The sequence below is a fragment of the Sesamum indicum genome, linkage group LG1, assembly GCF_026168435.1.
Source record: "Sesamum indicum cultivar Baizhima isolate 11 linkage group LG1, ASM2616843v1, whole genome shotgun sequence".
Lineage (NCBI taxonomy): Eukaryota > Viridiplantae > Streptophyta > Magnoliopsida > Lamiales > Pedaliaceae > Sesamum > Sesamum indicum.
Genome location: NC_142657.1, coordinates 14,705,980 through 14,726,722, shown reverse-complemented (window position 1 = coordinate 14,726,722; position 20,743 = coordinate 14,705,980). Strand labels below are relative to the sequence as shown.

Here is a 20,743-nt window from a genome sequence, read left to right as displayed (position 1 = left end):
GTAATTATTGTGGTCAAGGGAAGGTCGTTTTCGGAAGAAATGGAGGGTTGGGGGGGCAACCCTAATATAAGGAACGTGTGAGACATATGATTTGGACCTTTTCGTTTCAATTATTATAAGCTTTTGGAACCATTCAACAAAAATCATTAACTTGTATACCATCATATCTCTTCTTATCCTCATCCTACTCATATCATTTGCTTGCCCATCTTTCGGACCCCTCTTTTCTTAACTAAAATTTCATTATGCTAAGTGACGTCCGTACCAATTATTTGAAAATCCTTTGCCTTAATAAACAATCAATATTTTAATTAGCATGATTATTATTATTTATTTTGTATGTTGATGCTTGAAATAGGAATTTATTTAGATAAGAATTAGAAGTAGCGATTAAATATTTAATCTCATTTTGAGAGTTTAATTAAACAAATTTTTGTACCAATGTTTTTTTTTTTTTTTTACAAATTTGACACCAATTTTTTGTAGAATTGTTCTTAGCACACTCCTCTTCTTGCTATGAATTACTTTACTTTTGTACTTCTTTAACTTATCTAAATAATTAATTCAAATTCTGATAATAATTAGAATTCGTTACGTTTTTTATTCTAATGTATGTTTTTGCACAAATTGTTTACGTGTGATATGTTGTGGTTAAAATATCTCATTTCTCTTCCATAACGTAAGTTAAATATAAGTTTCAACTTCAATTAGGATACTATTATACAGGGTGAATAGCAATTTATACCCCTGTGATATTAAAAATGAGCACATTACCCCCCTATGAAAAAAATATAGCAATTTACCCCCTTATACTTTTTAAAATGAAGCAATTTACCTCCTTATACAGGGAGGTAAATTGCTTCATTTTAAAAATCATATGGGGGTAAATTGTTGTATTTTAAAAAATACAGGAGGGTAAATCGCTATTTATTTTTTCATAAGGGGGTAATTTGCTCATTTATGATATCACAAGGGGGTTGCTTGCATTTTTCCCCTATTATACATAATAGTAATAATAATAATTAGTCTAAATACTCATGTTATATCTATAATTGTTATTATACTTCAAACATTTGAAAAAAAAAACAACTTGTTCGTTTCACGCCCCACATAATTCATTGGATGAAATGATAAAATTACGATGTACAATATAAAATATTTAAAAATATCATGTGCATCATATTAAATGCTCATATAATATCGTATTTGATATAACACGCCATCAAAACTGCACCGTTCCTCCACTAAAGTATTCGTAATTAAACAAGATTGAACAAAATTTATGATGTATTCTACACGTTTTAATAACATAATTAAAATATTAGGATTAGGATCAGTAAATTATTAAATTTACTAATAAAATAGATCATATTTAACAAACTTTCTTTAAAAAAAAATTAAATTTCATGACGAATTCTAGAAATAAATGGTGATCGTGAAGATTGGATGGTACCACAAATATTAATAGGCATTGATGAAGTGGTACAACGTACCCCGAGCAATTATGAATAGGAACTCTTGTGGACAAAAAATTCGGCACTCTATACATGTGTGTTTTATGTTTGCTCGACTCGACCACACGTAAACTTATCTAATATCAGCAATAAATGAATATGATTGTCGAGGATTTAATATATAATGTGAACGATCTCAAGAATAGTAGAGATACATGCATGCATAAAGATGTAATAACCAGTAGACAGAATGAGCTCGTAATCTTCAGGCGGGGACCTGTTTAGCAACACTCTGATTCTTGACCAATTTGGTGCCATCCACTTGACAGCAGGAGTGACAATCACAAGACACATCTAATCAACAGTTAAACTCATATCTTCACTTATTATTTTTTTTTTTTAAAAAGGGAAAAAGAAAAAGATATATTCTTGAATCTTGCCTACTCGCGCTGGAATAATATTTTGACTTATTTTCAGATTTTAATCTCTTTGAATTGATAAAATTGCTGCTATATGATGCAACTACTTCCTTTATTACAAAAATTTTAGGAAAAAGTACATTTACACCTCTTTATTTATGGTCTGTTTACGTAAATCATCCATATCTTTTGCATGATTATAAAAATTACTCTTGACAGCAAAAAAATATGGGTAGTTTGTGTAATAATGTTAAAGTTTTTAGAAGTGTGTGTGTAATTTTCAACAAAGTAAGGGATGATTTGTGTAAGTGATATTGTTATTTTGGTGGGAGTATGTGTAATTATTTAAAATATATAGATGATTTGTGTAATCATATTGCAGGTCAAGGGGTGTAAACGTAATAATCCCAAATTTTTAAATAACAAGTAAATCGAGTTGATTGATATATAGAAAAGATTACAAATTGGATTAAATTTTATATTATTAAATTTTACCCATTCAACACTCATATTCACAGGTATTTTAGGGTGTAAATCTTACTCATACCCAAAATACTTATTCCAATGAGTATAAATTTAAGTTTGGATCTAATATAAAATTATTAGGTGTGAATTTGGGTATTACCCGCCCATTAACAGGCTTATCTCCGCCCATAACCTTTTCCCTCTTCATCAAAAAATCAATAAATCACAAAGGCATATAAATGATACAAACCTTAAAAAGTCGATTGAGAAATCTTAGCATTAGGTAAAAAGGGCAAAACGGGAAGTTTGAAAAAGAAAATTAACGTCATTAACTCCCCACAGATAATGGTGAAAGGTCAGTTTATTTCCGAACTAGATTGGGTGGATCCAGAACCAAATTGGACCATTTGAAAAGTTGGGCTGGTCCTACCTAGCCCACTGGACCAAGACCCTGAGGTCCTAAGCTGGGCTAGTAGTCTGGCCCAATTGAGCTGTTTTTTAAAAAGAAATATTTTGGGCTATATTTTATTTTATTTTTTAATTCTAAGTTGAGATTACTGGGTTTATTAATTTTTTAATTTTTAAAAATTTTATTTTTATTCTTCTACTTCTAAATTGTTAGTACATTAATTTATTAACACTCTTTTAAAGTGTATCTTAAATATTCTTTGGACTTGTTATTATCCAAGTTTCTTATTGTGAAGTTGTTAGTCAATTGTTTATTTAAGTTCATTGTGTATTTCATTTTCTAGTTATGAGTTTTACTATAATTTTTTATTTGATTTAATTTATCATTTACCTATTTTATAAGACAATGATAAATTTAAGTAATGATTTAAAAGAGTGCCTTGATTTTCTTAAATAAAATATAGAATTTTATATGTTGAATGTAAAAACTAAAATAAATAAGTAAAAATTTAACTATAGATCTTAAAAAAAACATATAGTACATATTTGTCGAAAATTATTCAAGAATAATTTGCCACATACACATATTTGATGATTGTTCTTCATATCGATTTTGTCTGCATAGATGATACAATTCTTCGACTCGATGTTTTCTCCATCATTCCTCTGATCGAGAAATATTGACAGGTATAAACGGTTCTTGATCTTCATCATCTTCGTTATTAAATATTAATAGTTTATATTTGGTCCCTTCACATTTCAATTACTTCATCCTCTATTTTTGATCTAACTAATCTTTTTGTTAAATATAAAAAATTATATATTATATAAACACAAAAATTGCGTACCACAATAATTAACAATTAATAAAGCAAGATGGGCTGGGAGACAAAGCTGGAGGAGAGACGGACATCGTTGTGTGTGCATGCGCTGGTTACATGAATCTACAACCCTACAAAGACGAAAATTGAAGTTGTAATAATAAAATCCCATCACATGTCAAAGCTGCAGCAATCAGCATGCAATGCCAGGGGACACCAATTCACCCACACTTATTTGTATTGGGTCTAGGGATTTAAAATTAACTGACAATTATATTTACACTCTTAATTTATAATTTAATTATATAAATTATTTATATTTTTTTATATAATTATAAACATTGCCCTTAATTAATACCCAACAAATAATAATTTGTATAACAATATCGATTTTTTGGAGAGGGGTATATGTGTAATTTAAAAAAGCAAATATTAGTTGTATAAATAATGTTTAACGCTCCTGATTTGTGCATGTGTAATTATCTAGAGGATAGTGATAATTTGTGTAAACATATCATATACAAGAATATAAATATAATTATCTCTAATATAAATAATTTCATTAATTACCCAAACCCTAATTGTTCCCATCTATTCTTTTTTATTTTAAATTAATCTTACGTGATTTCATTACACACATGCAATCTACTTATAAATTTGACCATATATTTAGGTTTCAATCACATCAATTTCCATGGAACAAAAGTAGATAGAGGCCAACAAAATTTGGCTACTCAATTTCCATTACTTAAATTTGAAGGAATATACTATATATGCAAATCCACTTATTCTTTTCCATATTTGTCTTCATGCAACAATAACAACTTCGATTCAATCAAAGTTTTTGTGTTTGTTATTTGAAAATAAAATATATTTTTTTTGGGTTTTTATGGGTAATTAAATTATATTGACACAGTCTGGAATTAGATTGGGAAAGTGTATAACATACACTTTCCGTACATTTAATAAATAAGTATATTTATTAATATTGTAATATAATTACAAGTACACCCTTTATTCAATGGTGAAACATTACACGGACATCCTCTATATATATATTGCACTAACACTCCCAAAAAGAGTATACTTTAATTTTATAAAAGACATGGGGTGTTTGCGTTTTAAATTTTGTATAGTTGGATATTTACCGTTTCATTTGAGGTTGTGTATATGAGAACATCAGATAAAAGTAAATATAAACATTTGACGATGCATATTATCCCCTATGAGGTGCTACATTGGGTAGTATTAAAGCTAACTTAGATGGTGTTGATGTAATTTACCCTTTTCCTTTATTAATATGGGATTCAAATTGATTTTAAAATTTAACTATACATGAAAAATAGTTAATTAGAGAATAGTTATTATTTTTCTTAGTAATTTTATAAGGTAAATTATATTGACATATCTTGAAATTATGTTTAATTATACAAACACATCATGTTATTTGTAAAATTATAAATATGCTTTTCAAAGTTGTAGTTGTAGCCGTAATTACAAATGCATTCCTTACTTGAATGCGAAAGCTTACACATACTTCCCTTATGGTATATTACACTAACACTTTTTTTACAGAATGTATCTATAATTTTGTAAAATAAAACAAGTGTCTGTGTAATTATGTCTAATTTTAGGGGATATTGATATAATTTTTTTGTAATTTTTATATTTCATATTTTGACAACGAATAAATATCAAATTCGCAACTCACTTTTTCCCCTCATTAAGAGCGCTTTTGGGCAGACCGGGGCGGAAGTGGCACATTTTTGCTTCGGCCGATTTCTCCGCTCCCTTTGCCCTCTGCAACTCAGGTGAACTTCTCATTTTCTCTGACGACCTGCAAAAGTTAGATTCTTTTTGAATTAGTACACATGTATACATGTGTGTAAATTTATGTTATTTGAGTTCATCTTGAAGCTTCAGTATCCGATCTGCAGCTTTTTCTCACCTGTTACTTTTCTGCTGCTTGGGTCTTTTCTTCTATGGATTGGAAAAGTTTTTGAAGAATTAGTTGTGTTGCAGGTGAAATTATACGTAGAGGGTGAAAAGGAAGGAGAAGGAAAGAATGGGGTACATTGGAGCGCATGGAGCTGCGGCGTTGCATAAGCACAAGTATAGTGGAGTGGACAACTCTGTATTAGCCAAATATGTGTTGCAGCCTTTTTGGACTCGCTGTGTTAATCTATTCCCTCTTTGGATGCCGTAAGTGTACATTTTTGCTTCATTTTTTTGGTCATGTTGACTTTCTTTTTCCTTGATTTTTTTGGAATTTTATTATTTTTTTTAGTTAGCCTTTTCTTGTAGATTTATTATTATTTTTGTTTCAGTTGTGTCTGTGTTGTTTGGTTTTGAGTTAATAATTGTCAGTTGGGTGCTTGAGAGATGATTATGTGTAAATTGTGTGCTTATTTATTGTATGTCAACGAAGGAATAAAAAGGTAACCTTTTGCTGCTAAAGTCCTAAAATTTGGAAAAGAACTTATGGGAATTTCCCAAAATGTGAACTTCTCCACACAATGAAATGGTTTTGGTTGTAAAATTCTTCTGTGGAAGTGTTAGAATGACTAAGAACTGAACATTATATGTTTGACAACAGTTATAAACTTCAGGGGATTTAACAGTTGAGAGTTGTCAAGTGTTGTTATGGTTTGGGGCATGAAATGTATTTGTCATTGTGATGATAAGATATTATATGTCAGCAAGAAAGTTTAAGGTGTGTCTTCTTGTTTAAGTCCGGTTGATGCACTCTGTTCCATCTTGTATATTGGTAAAATTTTCTTAGCAACTAGGATGGATATTGGTTGATCATGCGTAAACCGTGAGTCTATTTGGTTAGTTTTTCTGTTAGGCAGGTGAGAACATTATTTAATTAAAGTCTCTTATTCTACTGTTATAAGCTGGTGGTTTCTTGTGTGTAATGTTTTATACATCTCAACTTTACATATGTGTCTTCATATCAAACCGTAGGACAAAACTAGTTTCCACAGATGGCTCTTGATTTATTTTTGTGAATGACTAGCAAATAGATATTTATGTGAATGTAGGTAAAAAGTCACCTTCAATTGATTTTGGATCCGAGATTGAAATACAAAGCTATTATATGGCCTTTATAGCGTCTACTGTAATTCCGAAAAAGAGACAGTTTCAAGTGCTATGGGCATGAATTGAATTATTATTATAAATGTGTTTTACTGGGTAATTTTGCATCTATTCTACATACTTCCTTTGATGGACTCTGATTCCCTTTTGTTTCCTTTCGTGCATGGATTCGGCCTTCTCAGACCTAACATGGTAAATGTTGTTCAAAAGCCATCTTCTAGATTTTGAGTGTTCATTGTAGTTGTCAATGTTTTTTCCCCAGCTTACCGGCTCATAAGTTATGCTGTATTTATTTTCCTCTTTCCAGATTACTCTTACAGGATCAATGTTTTTGGTTACATCTGCATTGCTTGGATATGTGAGTGATCTCTCTCTCTCTCTCTGGTTTTGACTTAACTTTGTTTTTGGTACATCTGCATCTCTGCACATCTGATTCTACTAAACTTCTACTGCAGATATATTCACCTCAACTGGATTCACCTCCTCCAAGATGGGTGCATTTCGCCCACGGATTACTGCTCTTCTTATATCAAGTATGGTCATGTTTTTGTAAACATTCTATTTATTTGGAATCTATTGCCTGTAATTCCATGTCTTTGATTGGGAACTAAATCGTATAATGAAGGATGTGGAGATTTATATTTTTCCTCTGCTCAGTTTTATACTTATACATCTCATTTCAGGTGGGGCTGGGGGGTAATATGGTATCATATTCCATATCATTTCTAATGTAGGATTTATTAGATGGTTTGGTATAGAGAATTTTCAGTTTCACACTTGTATAACTGTTATTGTTACAAAACAAGTGAAAGGTTAGATCAATTCAAGATTTTAATATTGTGATACCCATATCTTGTTCCTTGTACAACAGCTTCAGTTCTATTTTAACTCTTTGCATTGCCAAACTTTTTATTTCCCATCAACATATATTTGACGAAGAGTTTCTTATCAATCATTATTATTTCTTCTCTTGCTTCAAAATATAACACCAGACATTTGATGCTGTTGATGGAAAACAAGCAAGAAGAACAAATTCTTCTAGTCCATTGGGAGAACTTTTTGACCATGGTGACCTTTGCCCCTCTTAATGTTTCTTTTCCTTCATCATCACATTTCCATTCTCTTGTTCATTTACTTAGTTCTGACAGTAATCTTGAATTATGTTGCTGCCTCAACACAATTACAGGATGTGATGCTCTTGGATGTGCGGTATGTTTGACTTTTTGTTGTTTTGTGCTGGGTCTTGTGACATTGGTGCTTATAACTTCACTGTTCTTTTGCTCTTTTCCAGTTTGAGTCCTTGGCCTTCGGGAGCACAGCTATGTGTGGTGGGAGTACTTTCTGGTTCTGGGTTATATCAGCAGTCCCTTTTTACTGTGCTACGTGGGAATAGTAAGTTGATTTAGCTGATTCAGGGCACTGGTTCATTGCATAGGTTTTGAGGGTCTTCCTTTATTTTACATTTTGGATGGGTTTGTTTCAACTTTCATATACTGCTACTATCTGTAAATGGGAGAAACTGTTGATGGCAATATACTCTCTTTTTCACTTCCTCCTTAGAAGCTTACTCTGGCTAATTGCAGTCAAAAGGAGGAAAGGGTTTCATGAATATTTTGCACTAGGTGCTTCCTGGATATGATGAGCCTAAGGTCTCCTCAGCGCATGGATGTAAACTAAATATGTTATATTCCTGATAATTGTTCTGTGTTGCACTCGCTTTCTAGGATTCCATAAGGAACTTATTTTCCCCTTCCTTTAAAGCTACTCTTAGATTGCTTAAATTTCAATGCTTTTAATAATTTATCTCTGTTTGCATTTTTTTATGCAGCTATTTCACCAAAACTCTCATTCTTCCAGTTGTAAATGGACCTACAGAAGGTCTTATGTTGATATATATGATCCATTTCTTCACAGCTATCGTTGGTACTGCTTTAACACTTTACTTCTCAACCCATACTTGATGGTTATATTTTCGTGCGTGTTAATATAAAATCTGCTGCTAGATACAGTGAGGTTTGATTCTTTATGGCTTTCTTTTTCAGGTGCTCAGTGGTGGGTCCAGCAGTTCGGGAAATCCATCCCATTCTTGAATTGGATTCCCTTTGTAAAAGGTAAGCAAGCAAACTATTTTGAGTATTGATCATATTTAGCATAATTGCACATTTATCATTGTTGTGGCATTTTGTCCACCTGATGCAGTGCCGCCTATCTACTCTTGTTGCTTGGTGTATTATGATTGTGATTTTCTCCATCACTTGCTTAGGTTCTCTGTTCCTGTTTTGGAGTTCCATAGCTAATCGATCTGTGTGATCTCATGTTTTTCTGACTTCGTACCTGTTCTATTTCTTTCTTTTCTCTCTGATTTTCTAATCCAGCTTATTAATAACATCATTTTTATGTTTTGTTACAGATATGACAATGTATAAAGCTGCATTGTTTCTAATGATAATGTTTGCTGTTATACCTACAATTTCATGCAAGTGAGTATGATCTCTATTTTGATTGAAGAGACGCCTGGTTGTTTGAAGATATAAATACCTATTCTTTCTCCTACCCTGCACTGTTATATTCCAAATCAACCTTAATGTAAGCATTCCCATCATGTATGCTGAACTCATAAAGTAATTGTGCTAATTGACTGTCTTTGGAGGACATAGTTTCTCTAATCAGAAGCTAGGTCTAGACAAGAATGAACTTTCATAGTGCAAATGGCATTTGCTTGTTATAGATTATTAGTTACCCAAGTTTGTCTCAGTAGATTGTCCATGCTCCAGATCACTTGTTGCTTTCCGCATAATTTTTTCTGCTGTTTTAAACTTGAATGCGCTTTAAATATACAGTCTCTTGTGCAGTGTGTACAATGTTTATAAGGTTGTTCAGGCAAGAAAGGGAAGCATGCTGCTAGCTTTGGCAATGGTATGCGTGTTTGGAACGTGAATAATAGCTCTGTTATTTTTCTTCCAATTTTGAGTTAATAACTTGCCTTCATTTCATGACAGCTTTATCCTTTTGTTGTGCTACTCAGTGGAGTTCTCGTGTGGTATGTCTTGATTTGCAGTGATCTGCTTTGTTTTTTGGCATTGGTTATGGTTTATTATTGAGTATAACTATGCAGGGATTACTTGTCTCCTTCTGATTTAATGGCCAACTATCCGCATCTGGTCATAGTGGGTATTGGGCTAGCGTTCGGCTTTCTTGTGGTAAGATATCTTTGTAGTGGATGCATCCTTTGGCACATCATATAATTGCAGTTGAGGGTTGATTTTCATGGAATTCTCCCTTGTAGAACCACTTAAAAATTCTTCTGCTTAGGAGGTGTTGTATATCTACTCGTATAATTTAGTGTCAATAAAGCCTCTATCCTTTTTCCCTGCCAAAGCTGATTATGGGCTTTCATGAGGTGAGAATGCCATTGTTGTGGCAGGCTTTATTATAGTGCATGTTATTTATGCTGTCTAGGTCACTGTGTTGGTTTGTGAAATCTCAATGAGCATTTAACGCTAATAGCTTTGTGCGGAAGGAGGTTAAATATTTGATCACTTACCTATTGTTTTGCAGGGAAGGCTGATTCTCGCTCACCTTTGTGATGAACCCAAGGGCTTGAAAACAAATATGTGCATGGTATAACCATCATTCTAGTTGAGTATTGTGGATTGTACCTCATGAGTTAACACACCATCTGAATTTGTGAAACAGAAGATTGCCCTATTATATTTGCTTGAAGAAAGTTTCCTTATCATTTAAAGGATATCAAAGAATGTAATTTGGTAAAAATTTAGAATATTGCATTTCTATAACGATGTTTGCAAATCTGAAGAAAAATATGCCTGGATTTGCATGAAGTTCTTGGTTTGCTTTGTTATCTTCGACGCTGATCAATTCATTTTCGCAATTATCTCAACACTAAGGTCGTCTTTGTTCTGAGAAATTGATGCTTATACAATGGATTTTGTCAGAGCCACATTTCTATAGCGGCCTGTTGATTTTATGTTTTACTCTCTGCAGTCTTTATTTTATCTGCCTTTCGCCATTGCCAATGCCCTCACTGCCAGGCTAAATGATGGGTGCGTGATGACTTTGATCTGCTGATGAATTATTCTACTGTTAACTTTTCAACTAGAACTGGGAGATGGAATAATTTGATTAGATTGTTTTAACACTTGTGAGATCTTCATTTTTGTGGCAGAGTTCCTTTAGTTGATGAGTTCTGGATTCTTCTTGGTTTTGTTGCATATACGGGTACGACTACTATGCATTTATGAGTTCCTGTAATATGTACATTGCCAATTGACTCTTCTTTGGGGATTCAGTTTCTTTTAGATATTTGCACACTCTTGAGGTGGAATGAAGAGAACTCTGAAGAACTGTATTTATTGTTAACTTTCGCAAAACCCAATTGGTTGCTTCTTCATGCCGAGCTTTAGATCTGTTGCTGCATAGCTATGTTTGTGGCATTTATTTGTTATATATGCTTTCTGAATTGGGTATCAAGTTCAAGAACTACGCGAATTATCTAGGAAGCACTTTACTTTTCATGTGCATTTGCTTCTGGATCTTACTCATAGCGCACAGAGCCTGATTTTTTCTTTTTCTGCATGCAGTGGTGCTGTATTTGCATTTTGCCACATCAGTTGTTCACGAAATAACAACAGCCCTGGGGATTTACTGCTTCAGGTAAAGAATTGTCACTTGATTCATGCTAATTTTGCTAACAGCTGATTGGCGTAAAAACTATATTGGTATGGTGTGTGATTCAGTCAGAAGAGTTCTTTCTATTTGGACACTATTCTAGAATCAGCTTTCTGACATGGAAGTACTTAGAATTTTTTCTAGTCCTGTAATCATATTTCAGTTTCTGCAATAATAAATTGCCACTTCACAGTCTAAGTTGTTCTCTGAACTAGTGAAAGCCAATGTTTCCCATGTGAACACTCTGGATATTTTAAACTCTCAGGATCAAATGCTTTTCTTTTAGTTTCGACATCATGAGTTATGGGGTGAGACAAATTAAAGTTTTCAACTCTTGCATAAAAACTGGTTTGATATTTCTGGAAAATATGGTCCCGCAGCAGTTTTTTTTTTGTTTTTATTACATCTTCAAATAATTGATTTTGGATTACAACTTAATGCAGGATAACCAGGAAAGAAGCATAAAGCTTCATTACCATATCACCTGGCTGTGCTCCTGTACCTTGAGGTAACTTCCCACAAACAAATTGGATAGAAGATTGTTGTTGTTCCATTATGCTACTTCATTATCAATATCATGCCACCATATACTTTTCTTTTGATTTGTATTCGTATTATTTTGCTGAATAGCCAACTCATCTTCCACGGAACACTTTCTGGCTGGCAACTTCGACTTTGCAAATATGGCATGATATTGGAGCTTTCCAGCTCAATTTTTTGGCTGAACGTTCATAAAAACTTTGAGGTTGTGACTATATTTGCTTAATTTTTTTCACTGTTGTATTTGTTAAATTACCACTTTGGCAACCCCTTTCATCTGTGTAAGTCCACTCATCATTGACATCGGAACCACATTACTTGGTAGATTTGATGCCTGTTTGTCGAGATCTTGAATGTTGTAACGTAAGCATATAGCAAAGTTGATATCGATTCAGAGCATTCAAACTACACTTCTTTATTGCCTCTTAATGTATTCATAAAATGAGTTTATCCTTTAATTATTTTCATTGTTTATTGGTTCTTTGACGTGGTGACTTCTAAGTTGATCTTACTGGTAATCTAGGGTGAAATCGGTAGGCAGTTTTGATGAAAATACCAACATCTTTGACATCGGGGTCATCAGACGGAAATTGCCCTGTGATCCAAAAGTTGCCACTCATTTTCGGCCTTGGCAGTGATAATTGTATAGATGACACTGCTGAGTTACTTGTCATTACAGCATTACTGGGGAAAAAAGAAAACCCGTTAATCACTTCGCCACATTTCCGTAGGAAAATGTAGAGCTTTGCTTGAAAGCTTGTATGTCTTTTATATTTTGGTCTTGTTTCAAGGCCTTAATTTATCAAATTCTTTATCATCGGTCATCCAAGTGGCAGAGGCAAGATGGATTTTTACAGCTTCGGTCTGACAGGTTTTAATCCATATATTGGTATGTTCACAGCATCATATGTTCTATGGCCATGACATGTGAATTCGGGAGTCCTAAGCTTTTCCGGTAGCAATCTTCATCTTCGAAACAGTCCACCCATAAGTTCAGTGCACGAAGTAAAAATGGAAAACATAAACATCTTATGCATTAGGAATAGAAGAGACATGCGACTACAGAAAGAGGGGATTAGCTGCATCGAAAGAAGAGAGTGATCATGAAAATTGATGACTGAAGACACCTCCATTTGCAGTGAGCCCTCTGGTAACTAAGTATACCTGAAACCAAAACTTCAGCTCACTGTGTTCTGTTCTATATGATCATGACTTAAAAGATGTAACAGTTCCAAGCTTAAGTTCATTTTAGCACTGAGTCCAGTAATCTGTTGTCACCACTTAGAGGAAACAGTTTATCTTTGATGCAATGGATGGGTACCTGGTTTGAGGTTACAGACATACACACAAAGAAAAAAAGTGAACAAAATTTTAAATAAACTTGTGGAATCAGATCTTGGAAAATAGCAATGCTCAAAACTCTGAATTCTTTTACACATCGCCTTTCGTTCAGACCTATACATACACATTCATATAATCTGAAAAATCCTCCAACAGTTAGAAAAATAACAAACCTTGGCCAAGTGCAAGTATCAGATGACTCAAAAGGAGGGTAACCAAGTGTAGTTGGCAGACTCCAATATTATAACTTGCCTAGAACGTTGCAAATTGAGGCTTGCCACAGGAAGATATTCTAAGCTGCGAAAATGAAAATGAAACCAATAGTTAATGATTCTAAGCATAGAAGTACTTTCAAACTCCACTTAGTGCATATTCAATGAACTTATCTTGCCTTTTCTGCGTCACTGGCATCTCCTTAAACTTCACTTGCAGCAGGCGAAATTAAGCTTTCAATATAGACGTCTGCTTCTAGAAATGCACCGAAATTACTTGTCTCAGGATGCCTCAAGCAATTATCTTTTGGATTGTAAACTACTAAATGCATCCCAAAGACCAACAAAATTTCACCATTTGGTAGCATAAACAACGGTTTTGAGTGCAGAAACTTGCCAGGATCGTTAAGGTAAGGGATGCTAGCAACTTTAGTCCAGGACCCCTTGATACCATATTCCTTTAACACCCACAAATCCACGCGAACTTTTTCATAATTGCATAGAATGCAAATGCATCCTCCCACAACACCCAAACTGGAATCCGACGGACCCTCTCCATAATTTGGTTGCTCTACAATTCCATACGATTCAGTTTCTAAATCAAGAGAAACAATATCCCATCTAAAATCCAAGCCGATCCCTCGAATTGTGGAAAAATGAAGCTTCCCACCAGCAAACTTCCCAGAATCATCTAATGGTTCACCGCCCTTGAAATCCTCAATCCTCTTCCATGAATTAGTCTTCAAACTGTACAACTTCACAACTGACTCGTAAACTCCCACATTTCCGAACGCGCAGAAGATACCCAAAACCTTGTAATCATCGCTGGACTCATTATAACCAAAACCAAATATATTGTAAAAGCCTGGGATCATTTTGACTTCGACAGGTGGTAATTTGGTCGATATTCTTGTCGATGGATTCCACAAGAACAAATCTTTTTCATTTATGGCAATGCAGATTAACCCATTACAAGAACCCACTACCCAAACAGCCCTGTATGGGTGTTTCCTAGGATAATCAATGTTAAATGCCTCAGTCGAAGGTTCACATATCAAAGAACGGACTGAACAGTGCTTGAGGTTAAAACCTGGGTCGGAAATCGTTAACATGATTCTATACTTAGAAAAAGTCGCGTCTTTTGCCCAAAATCTGAGGTGGGTTTTGATGAATTGTGGGCTAGAAATTACCCAGAGCCACGATTTAGAAACGCACCTGAATTTCAAGAGGGATTTGACGGGGAGCCTTGTGAGGATTTCTACTATGATTTCTTCAGGAAGTTTGGGGATTTCTCCATCACCGGAGGTCTGAATCTGGTGGGTAGTTTTAAATTTCTTGTGTTGATGATGGGTTGGGCAATCTGATAAATTTCTTCCAATTTCCATTTTGAAGTTTCGACGATTTGAGATGCAAAGGAATAACATAAGAATTTGCCCAGTGTGTTGCAGTTTCAACTCGAAAGTTTAAGGTTATATGTATCCCTCGACTATTTTCTCCATTTGAGTATGGCTATCTCGCTAAATTACACCGGGCTTTCTTAATATTTATTATAATTATAATTATATTTTTATTTTTAAAAAAAATTATAAATATTATATTAAAATTACAAATAATTTCTTGCGACAAATCACTATAGAGGTATTTATAATTTTATCAAATTTTAAGAGAGCACATTATAATTTACCTTAATTATTAATATGCATTGAGGCTTGTCCACAAACAAATTTAATATTATGAGTTCGAATTCAATTGAATGTTTGGCTGACTTGATGTGAATTATTATATTTTTTGTTATTGTAATGTGAGTGTTTATGTCACGTTATTATTATTATAATTTAAATTTAAGTTATTATAATTTATTTACGATGTATTAGTTGAATTCACGTAATGCTAAAAAAAAATTTGACAAATTTCTTCAAATTCTCTTGAAATGTTCTTTAATAAAATATCTTTTAACAAATATATGTATAAAAAGATGAATTAGAGAGTAATATAAGTATTAGAGACAGAAAAATATATAAATACGAGAGAGAGACTAATTTGTGAGAGAAGGAAGAAAAACTAAAAAATTTCTTATGCAATAATATATAAATATTCTTTAACCAAAAAACAAAAGAAACTGTATTATATTTTGGTGTTAAAAGCAGACGCTTCCAACAATTGGGTCGTTTTGCATTTTGCAACCAAACCATTTTATTTTACAAGTCACCTCTAAACCTTTGGTTTTTTTTTTTAGCACTTTGTCCTCTTTTCACTTTCCAACGAATCTAATTAGAATATTCCATTGTATGTGATGCCCACTCAATTGGGTAAATTTATATTTTCACACATCAATTTTAAAAAGAAATAAAAACAAGGAAATAAACATGAAGGTCTTCTTCTTCATCTTCCCATTGCCGGTCACCCAACCTTCTTTACATTTAATTTCCTTTTTAATTTTATTTTTTTAAATTCATGTGTGAAATTATAAATTTACCCAGTCCATAACTCGCCCAAAAGTGCGTGCATCACATACAATGAATATTCTAATTAGATTCACCGAAAAGTGAAGAAAAGGGGCAAAGTGCTACAAAAATCAAAAGTTGGGAAGTGAATATATAGCACTCTTAGAAATTTCACTGGTTACAGGCAGTTAATATCTCATAGGATTTATCTTAACTTATACTTGAAATTTGTTAGAACACTCCTTAAAGACATTTTGTTGTGTTTATATGAAGTTTGTTTTTGTCTCCTAATTGATGCTCATCACCAGCAATGTTTCAGTACCTTTGTTTGAGATTGTCTTTAAGGCGGAAGACTTTTATTATAACTTAAGCTACTCAGACCAGAGATATACAAAGGGAAAAGGCATTTTCTCTCCCAAGAGAGGCATCTTTAGACTTCAATGTCGCTTTGCTACTACACTAATTAACTATCAGCATTTACAACAGCAGAATGCAACTGAGTTAACATAATCTCCATCCTATCCCTTGCATCTTATCTATGCATCCCTAGCATTTAGCTTCAAATACATGCTGACAAGGCAAAATCGACGAGGGTAATCCCTCGGGCATTGCGGGCTCCTTCCATCTGCATATTGTGGGGTGGGATATGGACGAAAAATGGTTCTTTCTGTGATAGTTTTAAAGTTCGATCATATTGCAGCCTCGAGCCATTTCGGTAGTCTAAGTGAAGCCTTCATTCCAAGTCTTGTGAAGAATATGGCGTATAATAGATGTAGCAAGAACACGAAGAAGCCACAGTTGAGCAAAAGCTGTCAAGCAGCGGAGAAAGTGTTAAAGGGACACTATTTCTTATGCAACAACATGAATACATAGCGAGAAACTGATTAATCGAATGTACCAGAAACCCGAAAATGAAGTATATAAAATTCATTGATGGAACTGCAATGATGCCCATGGATGAGAGGATGTATGTGACAAGGGCATGAACATTTATAGTGATCTACAAGCCAAAAGATAAACTCTGTAAACATAATATTTTGATAATGGGGATTTGGAACAATAGTATGGAGAACGAAAACCTGAAAATGAAGGATTGGGATTTACCAATGCCAGTATATTTTCTCCAATTAAATATGAGGCAATTACAACATTACCAAGAGCTCCTGTAGCTCGAACCTGCAAATCACAGTCACTTATAGTTTCAGCCACACTCAGTGGATGCATGTATTTAGTGATGGAAGGAGAATTAAGGGAGGAAATAGTACAATTGCGCACAAGAAGACTGAGGCAGCCCAACTTGCCTTTAACCTGACAAGGACAGACAACATGTGATTCGAAGACTCTTTCCATTAACTTAACTATTCAGAAAATAGGTCAGTTTAAACTACATAGAGAAAGAAGAGGATGCTAATATTTCCAGAGATAACAACTACAGAATATTAGGAGGTCCTCAAGTGGATTTCACAAGCACACAACCCCAATAATTTTTTTGTTTTAAAAAAAAGAGAAAATGGATAATGGTGTTTTAATATGGCTCCCCATCTTGCATTGCCACGAAACCTAAATACAGAATAAATAAAACGAAAACTTAAAAGATGCTTGATGGTTGTTTTTACTCCCGCAGAGGGAGAAAGAAAAAAGATAAACCGCGCCAGTTAGTCCTGTTAATTACAGTGATCTTACCTCCAAATAGTGCCCATGGCAAACCCAAGCAAACCATGCAATAACTGGCCAAGATTATAAGTGCAAATCAGTTTCTGCTTTAAGCTTAGTGTAGGCCATGAAATACAGGACTGAAAGCTATTAATATAATATATAAACAGTATGCTAAAATGTTCAAGAATTAGTGCTGAATTGCACAGGTTTCCTTCTCAAATCCAGCAAGCAACTAATTTTGTATGCTTATTATGTAAATGGAACAGAAATGGCAGCAAACTCATGATAGGTCCTCTTGCTGTTTGTTTGACTCTGTGCTGTTACTTAAAAGTATAAAGAAGCACAATCAATTTCAATTTGCAGGCAGGAGCAGATCCCCTGAAGAGAGATATAGTTTGTCCCTCTTTCCTACGACTAACTTATCACTTAGAGAAATCACCAAGTCGAAGTCACATTAGAAGCCCTTCTGCATGCTCCCTTGCACATGCAGGCAATCAGGATTCCGAAAGAATGGAGGTTGAACACAAGAGCATTGGTCAGATTCACAAGCAAGAGCAAATATACATTTCATAAGATGTTAATAGAACTCACCAAATAGGTAATTGCTTTCACTGGACCAGATAAGACAAACAATAAGACAGCAGTTGCCACCTGAACAAGAACAAAGAGGAACATGACAACTGCATTATCTGCATAAAACTCTTAAAGGAAAGAAGTATAATATGACACCAATACTTAGGGAGCACACCATTGTTTTCCTGCCAGCTGCAATACCCCATCTCATAGTGGACAGCACAATTGGCAAAGCAAAGAAACAGGCAAAGTATTTCTGTGGAAAGCAATCACACATGTACATAAGTGATTGAAGACAGCTCTTGTAACAGAACGCTGTATTGATTATACTTATAAAAAATAACCATTTACTTGCAATGATTATTATCTTCGTTAACTTTTGGTTTAATGCATCTCAGTCTTATGGATTAGTGATAAGCATAATCAATAGCTATGATAAATATTCAAGAGGTATGATTAGATTTGTATGCTAAAAGTGCTTGACAGTGGTAAAAAACATCATCTAGGAAACGTAAATCTCTATTTAACCCAGAGATAGTTTATCGCGTCCTTAATCATAGCACCTCCATCTTCCCTTGATTGTCCACACTATGATGTCGAGTGTTAGAACTAATTGATCGTGTGTAGCTCAGAACAAAATCTAAAACTATGTATACTCTTCCTTCAGATTAACCGAAAAATTGTTAGAGAACCACCGCTTTATACTATTATGTTTACTCTACCTTGTGGGGATAAAAGAATGATTCATCCAACTGGTTGATATAAGTTCAAGCACTTTCTTTCCTCTGACATGCCTTATAACTCCACCCCAACCTTTTCAACCTTATTCAGCAATAACCAAGAAAACCACAAGAAAAAGTCAATTGAAGCGAAAAAATCCACATGCTTGCGCGCTCCAACTGATATAAGTAATCAAGAACAACATAGAAAACAAGAATTTCTTCTTTATTCTACAGATAATGACCCAAAATCACACATTGGAAAATCTTCAAATCACCTAGGTCGTAACAGAACTCCAAAATTCACTCTTATTAGACACAATCATTAATAGACTCAAATTGGAAGATAGGCCAAAATTCTAATAATCACTCCAAAAATAATAAATGGGACTAAGGAAAAAGAGAAACAGAAATACCTCAATGGCTAGAGAATTACTCAAAAGAAAGGCCAACCCAGAAACAGCAGCAAACATTGCACACTCCACCAATCTTAAGGTCTTCTGATACACCTCCCCATCTTCGGCTAAGTATTCCTCAAAATCTTCAGTTTCTTCCTCTTCATTATTGTCAATCGAAAAAGATGTTGCCGCATTGTTAACCTTTGAAGTCCTGGCGTACTTGGCAAAAGAGTATAGGGGAGTGGCACAGGATGCTGAAAGTCTGAGGCTTTGTTCATGGAAGGGGAAAAAGAGGAAGAGGGACGATTGCCGGAGCTTCAGATGGTGGCGACGATGGTAGTGGTGGGGGCGGGGGCGGGGGCGGACGTGGGAGTAAAGATTGAGTTTGAGGAGATTCATTATCTTTTCATGAAGCGTTTGTGTTGCTGTGGATTTCCTGAAATAAACTAAAGTCGCATTAGAGCTACTCCCCTTTTCTTCAGTTTTAACTGCTCAGAACAAAATCTACATTAATTGTTTGCCCTTTTTTATATTTGAAATGAAATTGGTCGACACCCACAATCATATCCACAATACACATTCAAATTCAAATAATATTATATACTAAATATATGTATATATATTGATCCACATGAATTTATATTTGAATCCAGTCCTATTAAATATTTCAATTAATTAAATTTATTCGTTTGAATTAAAATCTTATCCGTGTCGTGTTTTCATTTTTACTTTTTTTTTAAATATATGTGTGTGTTATAATTGTAAATTAAATATTAAGCATTTTACCAGAAGCTTGTAAGATGAAAAGTTCTTATCAAACCTTCGTAAGGCTCGAGCTAGACAACCCTAATTAAAACAGAATATATATATATTGTAAAATAGATAAAATGAATTAATACTATTTATTATATCTATGGATTAATACATCAATGTAATACTTCATCCAACATAAATAATTATGATAAAATAAAAAAAAGTACAACCCAATAGTTTTCCCATGCCCAATGAGCTCATAAATCTTGGACATAACAGATAATATGAGCGTCGATCACCAAATAAAAATTGACAATTAAATTCAACCTAATAAATTATTATACATGTGACACAACATACGAAATAAAAATGGTAGCTACATGTACGAAAACCACATCGTGATCTCCCCAAAATTCTCCCCGAGCACGAGCACAGGCTGGCTGCAGGGGAAGGGGTGAAAAAGGATAAGGTGGGTGTTAGATCTGGAATGATGAGATGTTGGGAGAATTAAGGGATGGGGACAAAACTTGAAAGAAGAGGCATGCATGTTGCTATGTTTTGCAGGGTTGATCAAACAAGTGTTGTTGGTAACATGTAACTTAATCATGCCCACAATCGATCACAAATTTGTTGTTTGAGTCGATGTTTTGCGAGAGATGTATGACCCTCCGCCTCCTCATGGGAATATTATATAAACAAAGATTAGGGAACATAATCATTGTTATCACAAGTAAATTCAGTGTTCAAAAATT

General features: G+C 34.0%; 3 protein-coding genes and 1 long non-coding RNA gene across 7 annotated transcripts; 1 reads left to right on the top strand and 3 right to left on the bottom strand.

Annotated features, from left to right (window-relative positions):
* Window positions 1–3,352: 3,352 nt before the first annotated feature.
* Window positions 3,353–5,653, bottom strand: LOC105161549 (uncharacterized). The gene is made up of 3 exons (XR_847787.3): window positions 5,516–5,653; window positions 5,279–5,404; window positions 3,353–3,698 (listed from the first exon to the last, which is right to left on the bottom strand). It is a non-coding gene; the product is annotated as an uncharacterized LOC105161549 (long non-coding RNA).
* Window positions 5,632–12,303, top strand: LOC105161554 (choline/ethanolaminephosphotransferase 1). Of its 3 annotated transcripts, XM_011079280.3 has the most exons (19): window positions 5,633–5,769; window positions 6,849–6,858; window positions 6,974–7,024; window positions 7,122–7,199; window positions 7,659–7,734; window positions 7,853–7,875; window positions 7,958–8,058; window positions 8,495–8,589; window positions 8,709–8,777; window positions 9,077–9,146; window positions 9,519–9,582; window positions 9,666–9,706; window positions 9,782–9,866; window positions 10,225–10,287; window positions 10,672–10,730; window positions 10,853–10,905; window positions 11,268–11,340; window positions 11,799–11,863; window positions 11,986–12,303. In XM_011079280.3, exons 1-18 carry the CDS (start codon window positions 5,633–5,635, stop codon window positions 11,818–11,820), a joined length of 1,170 nt encoding a protein of 389 aa, XP_011077582.1. In that variant the 3' UTR covers window positions 11,821–11,863; window positions 11,986–12,303. The 3 variants fall into 3 exon arrangements, 2 of the variants coding, with proteins under 2 accessions (XP_088736598.1, XP_011077582.1); XM_088880472.1 differs by lacking the exon at window positions 6,849–6,858 and having other exon boundaries at window positions 5,632–5,769; window positions 6,987–7,024; XR_016065475.1 differs by lacking the exons at window positions 11,268–11,340; window positions 11,799–11,863; window positions 11,986–12,303 and having other exon boundaries at window positions 10,225–10,304.
* A 988-nt stretch (window positions 12,304–13,291) lies between these two features.
* LOC105161536 (F-box/kelch-repeat protein At3g23880) lies at window positions 13,292–14,952 on the bottom strand. Its single transcript, XM_011079252.3, has 2 exons — window positions 13,628–14,952; window positions 13,292–13,533 (listed from the first exon to the last, which is right to left on the bottom strand). The coding sequence occupies exon 1, from the start codon at window positions 14,870–14,872 to the stop codon at window positions 13,652–13,654; it is 1,221 nt and encodes a 406-aa protein (XP_011077554.2). The 5' UTR covers window positions 14,873–14,952; the 3' UTR covers window positions 13,292–13,533; window positions 13,628–13,651.
* Window positions 14,953–16,215: 1,263 nt separating this feature from the next.
* LOC105161520 (uncharacterized) lies at window positions 16,216–19,723 on the bottom strand. Of its 2 annotated transcripts, XM_011079232.3 has the most exons (8): window positions 19,257–19,719; window positions 18,297–18,377; window positions 18,140–18,199; window positions 17,576–17,619; window positions 17,158–17,200; window positions 16,997–17,068; window positions 16,791–16,892; window positions 16,216–16,701 (listed from the first exon to the last, which is right to left on the bottom strand). In XM_011079232.3, the coding sequence occupies exons 1-8, from the start codon at window positions 19,635–19,637 to the stop codon at window positions 16,582–16,584; spliced, it is 903 nt and encodes a 300-aa protein (XP_011077534.1). In that variant the 5' UTR covers window positions 19,638–19,719; the 3' UTR covers window positions 16,216–16,581. The 2 variants fall into 2 exon arrangements, with proteins under 2 accessions (XP_011077534.1, XP_011077542.1); XM_011079240.3 differs by lacking the exon at window positions 18,297–18,377 and having other exon boundaries at window positions 19,257–19,723.
* Window positions 19,724–20,743: the final 1,020 nt, after the last annotated feature.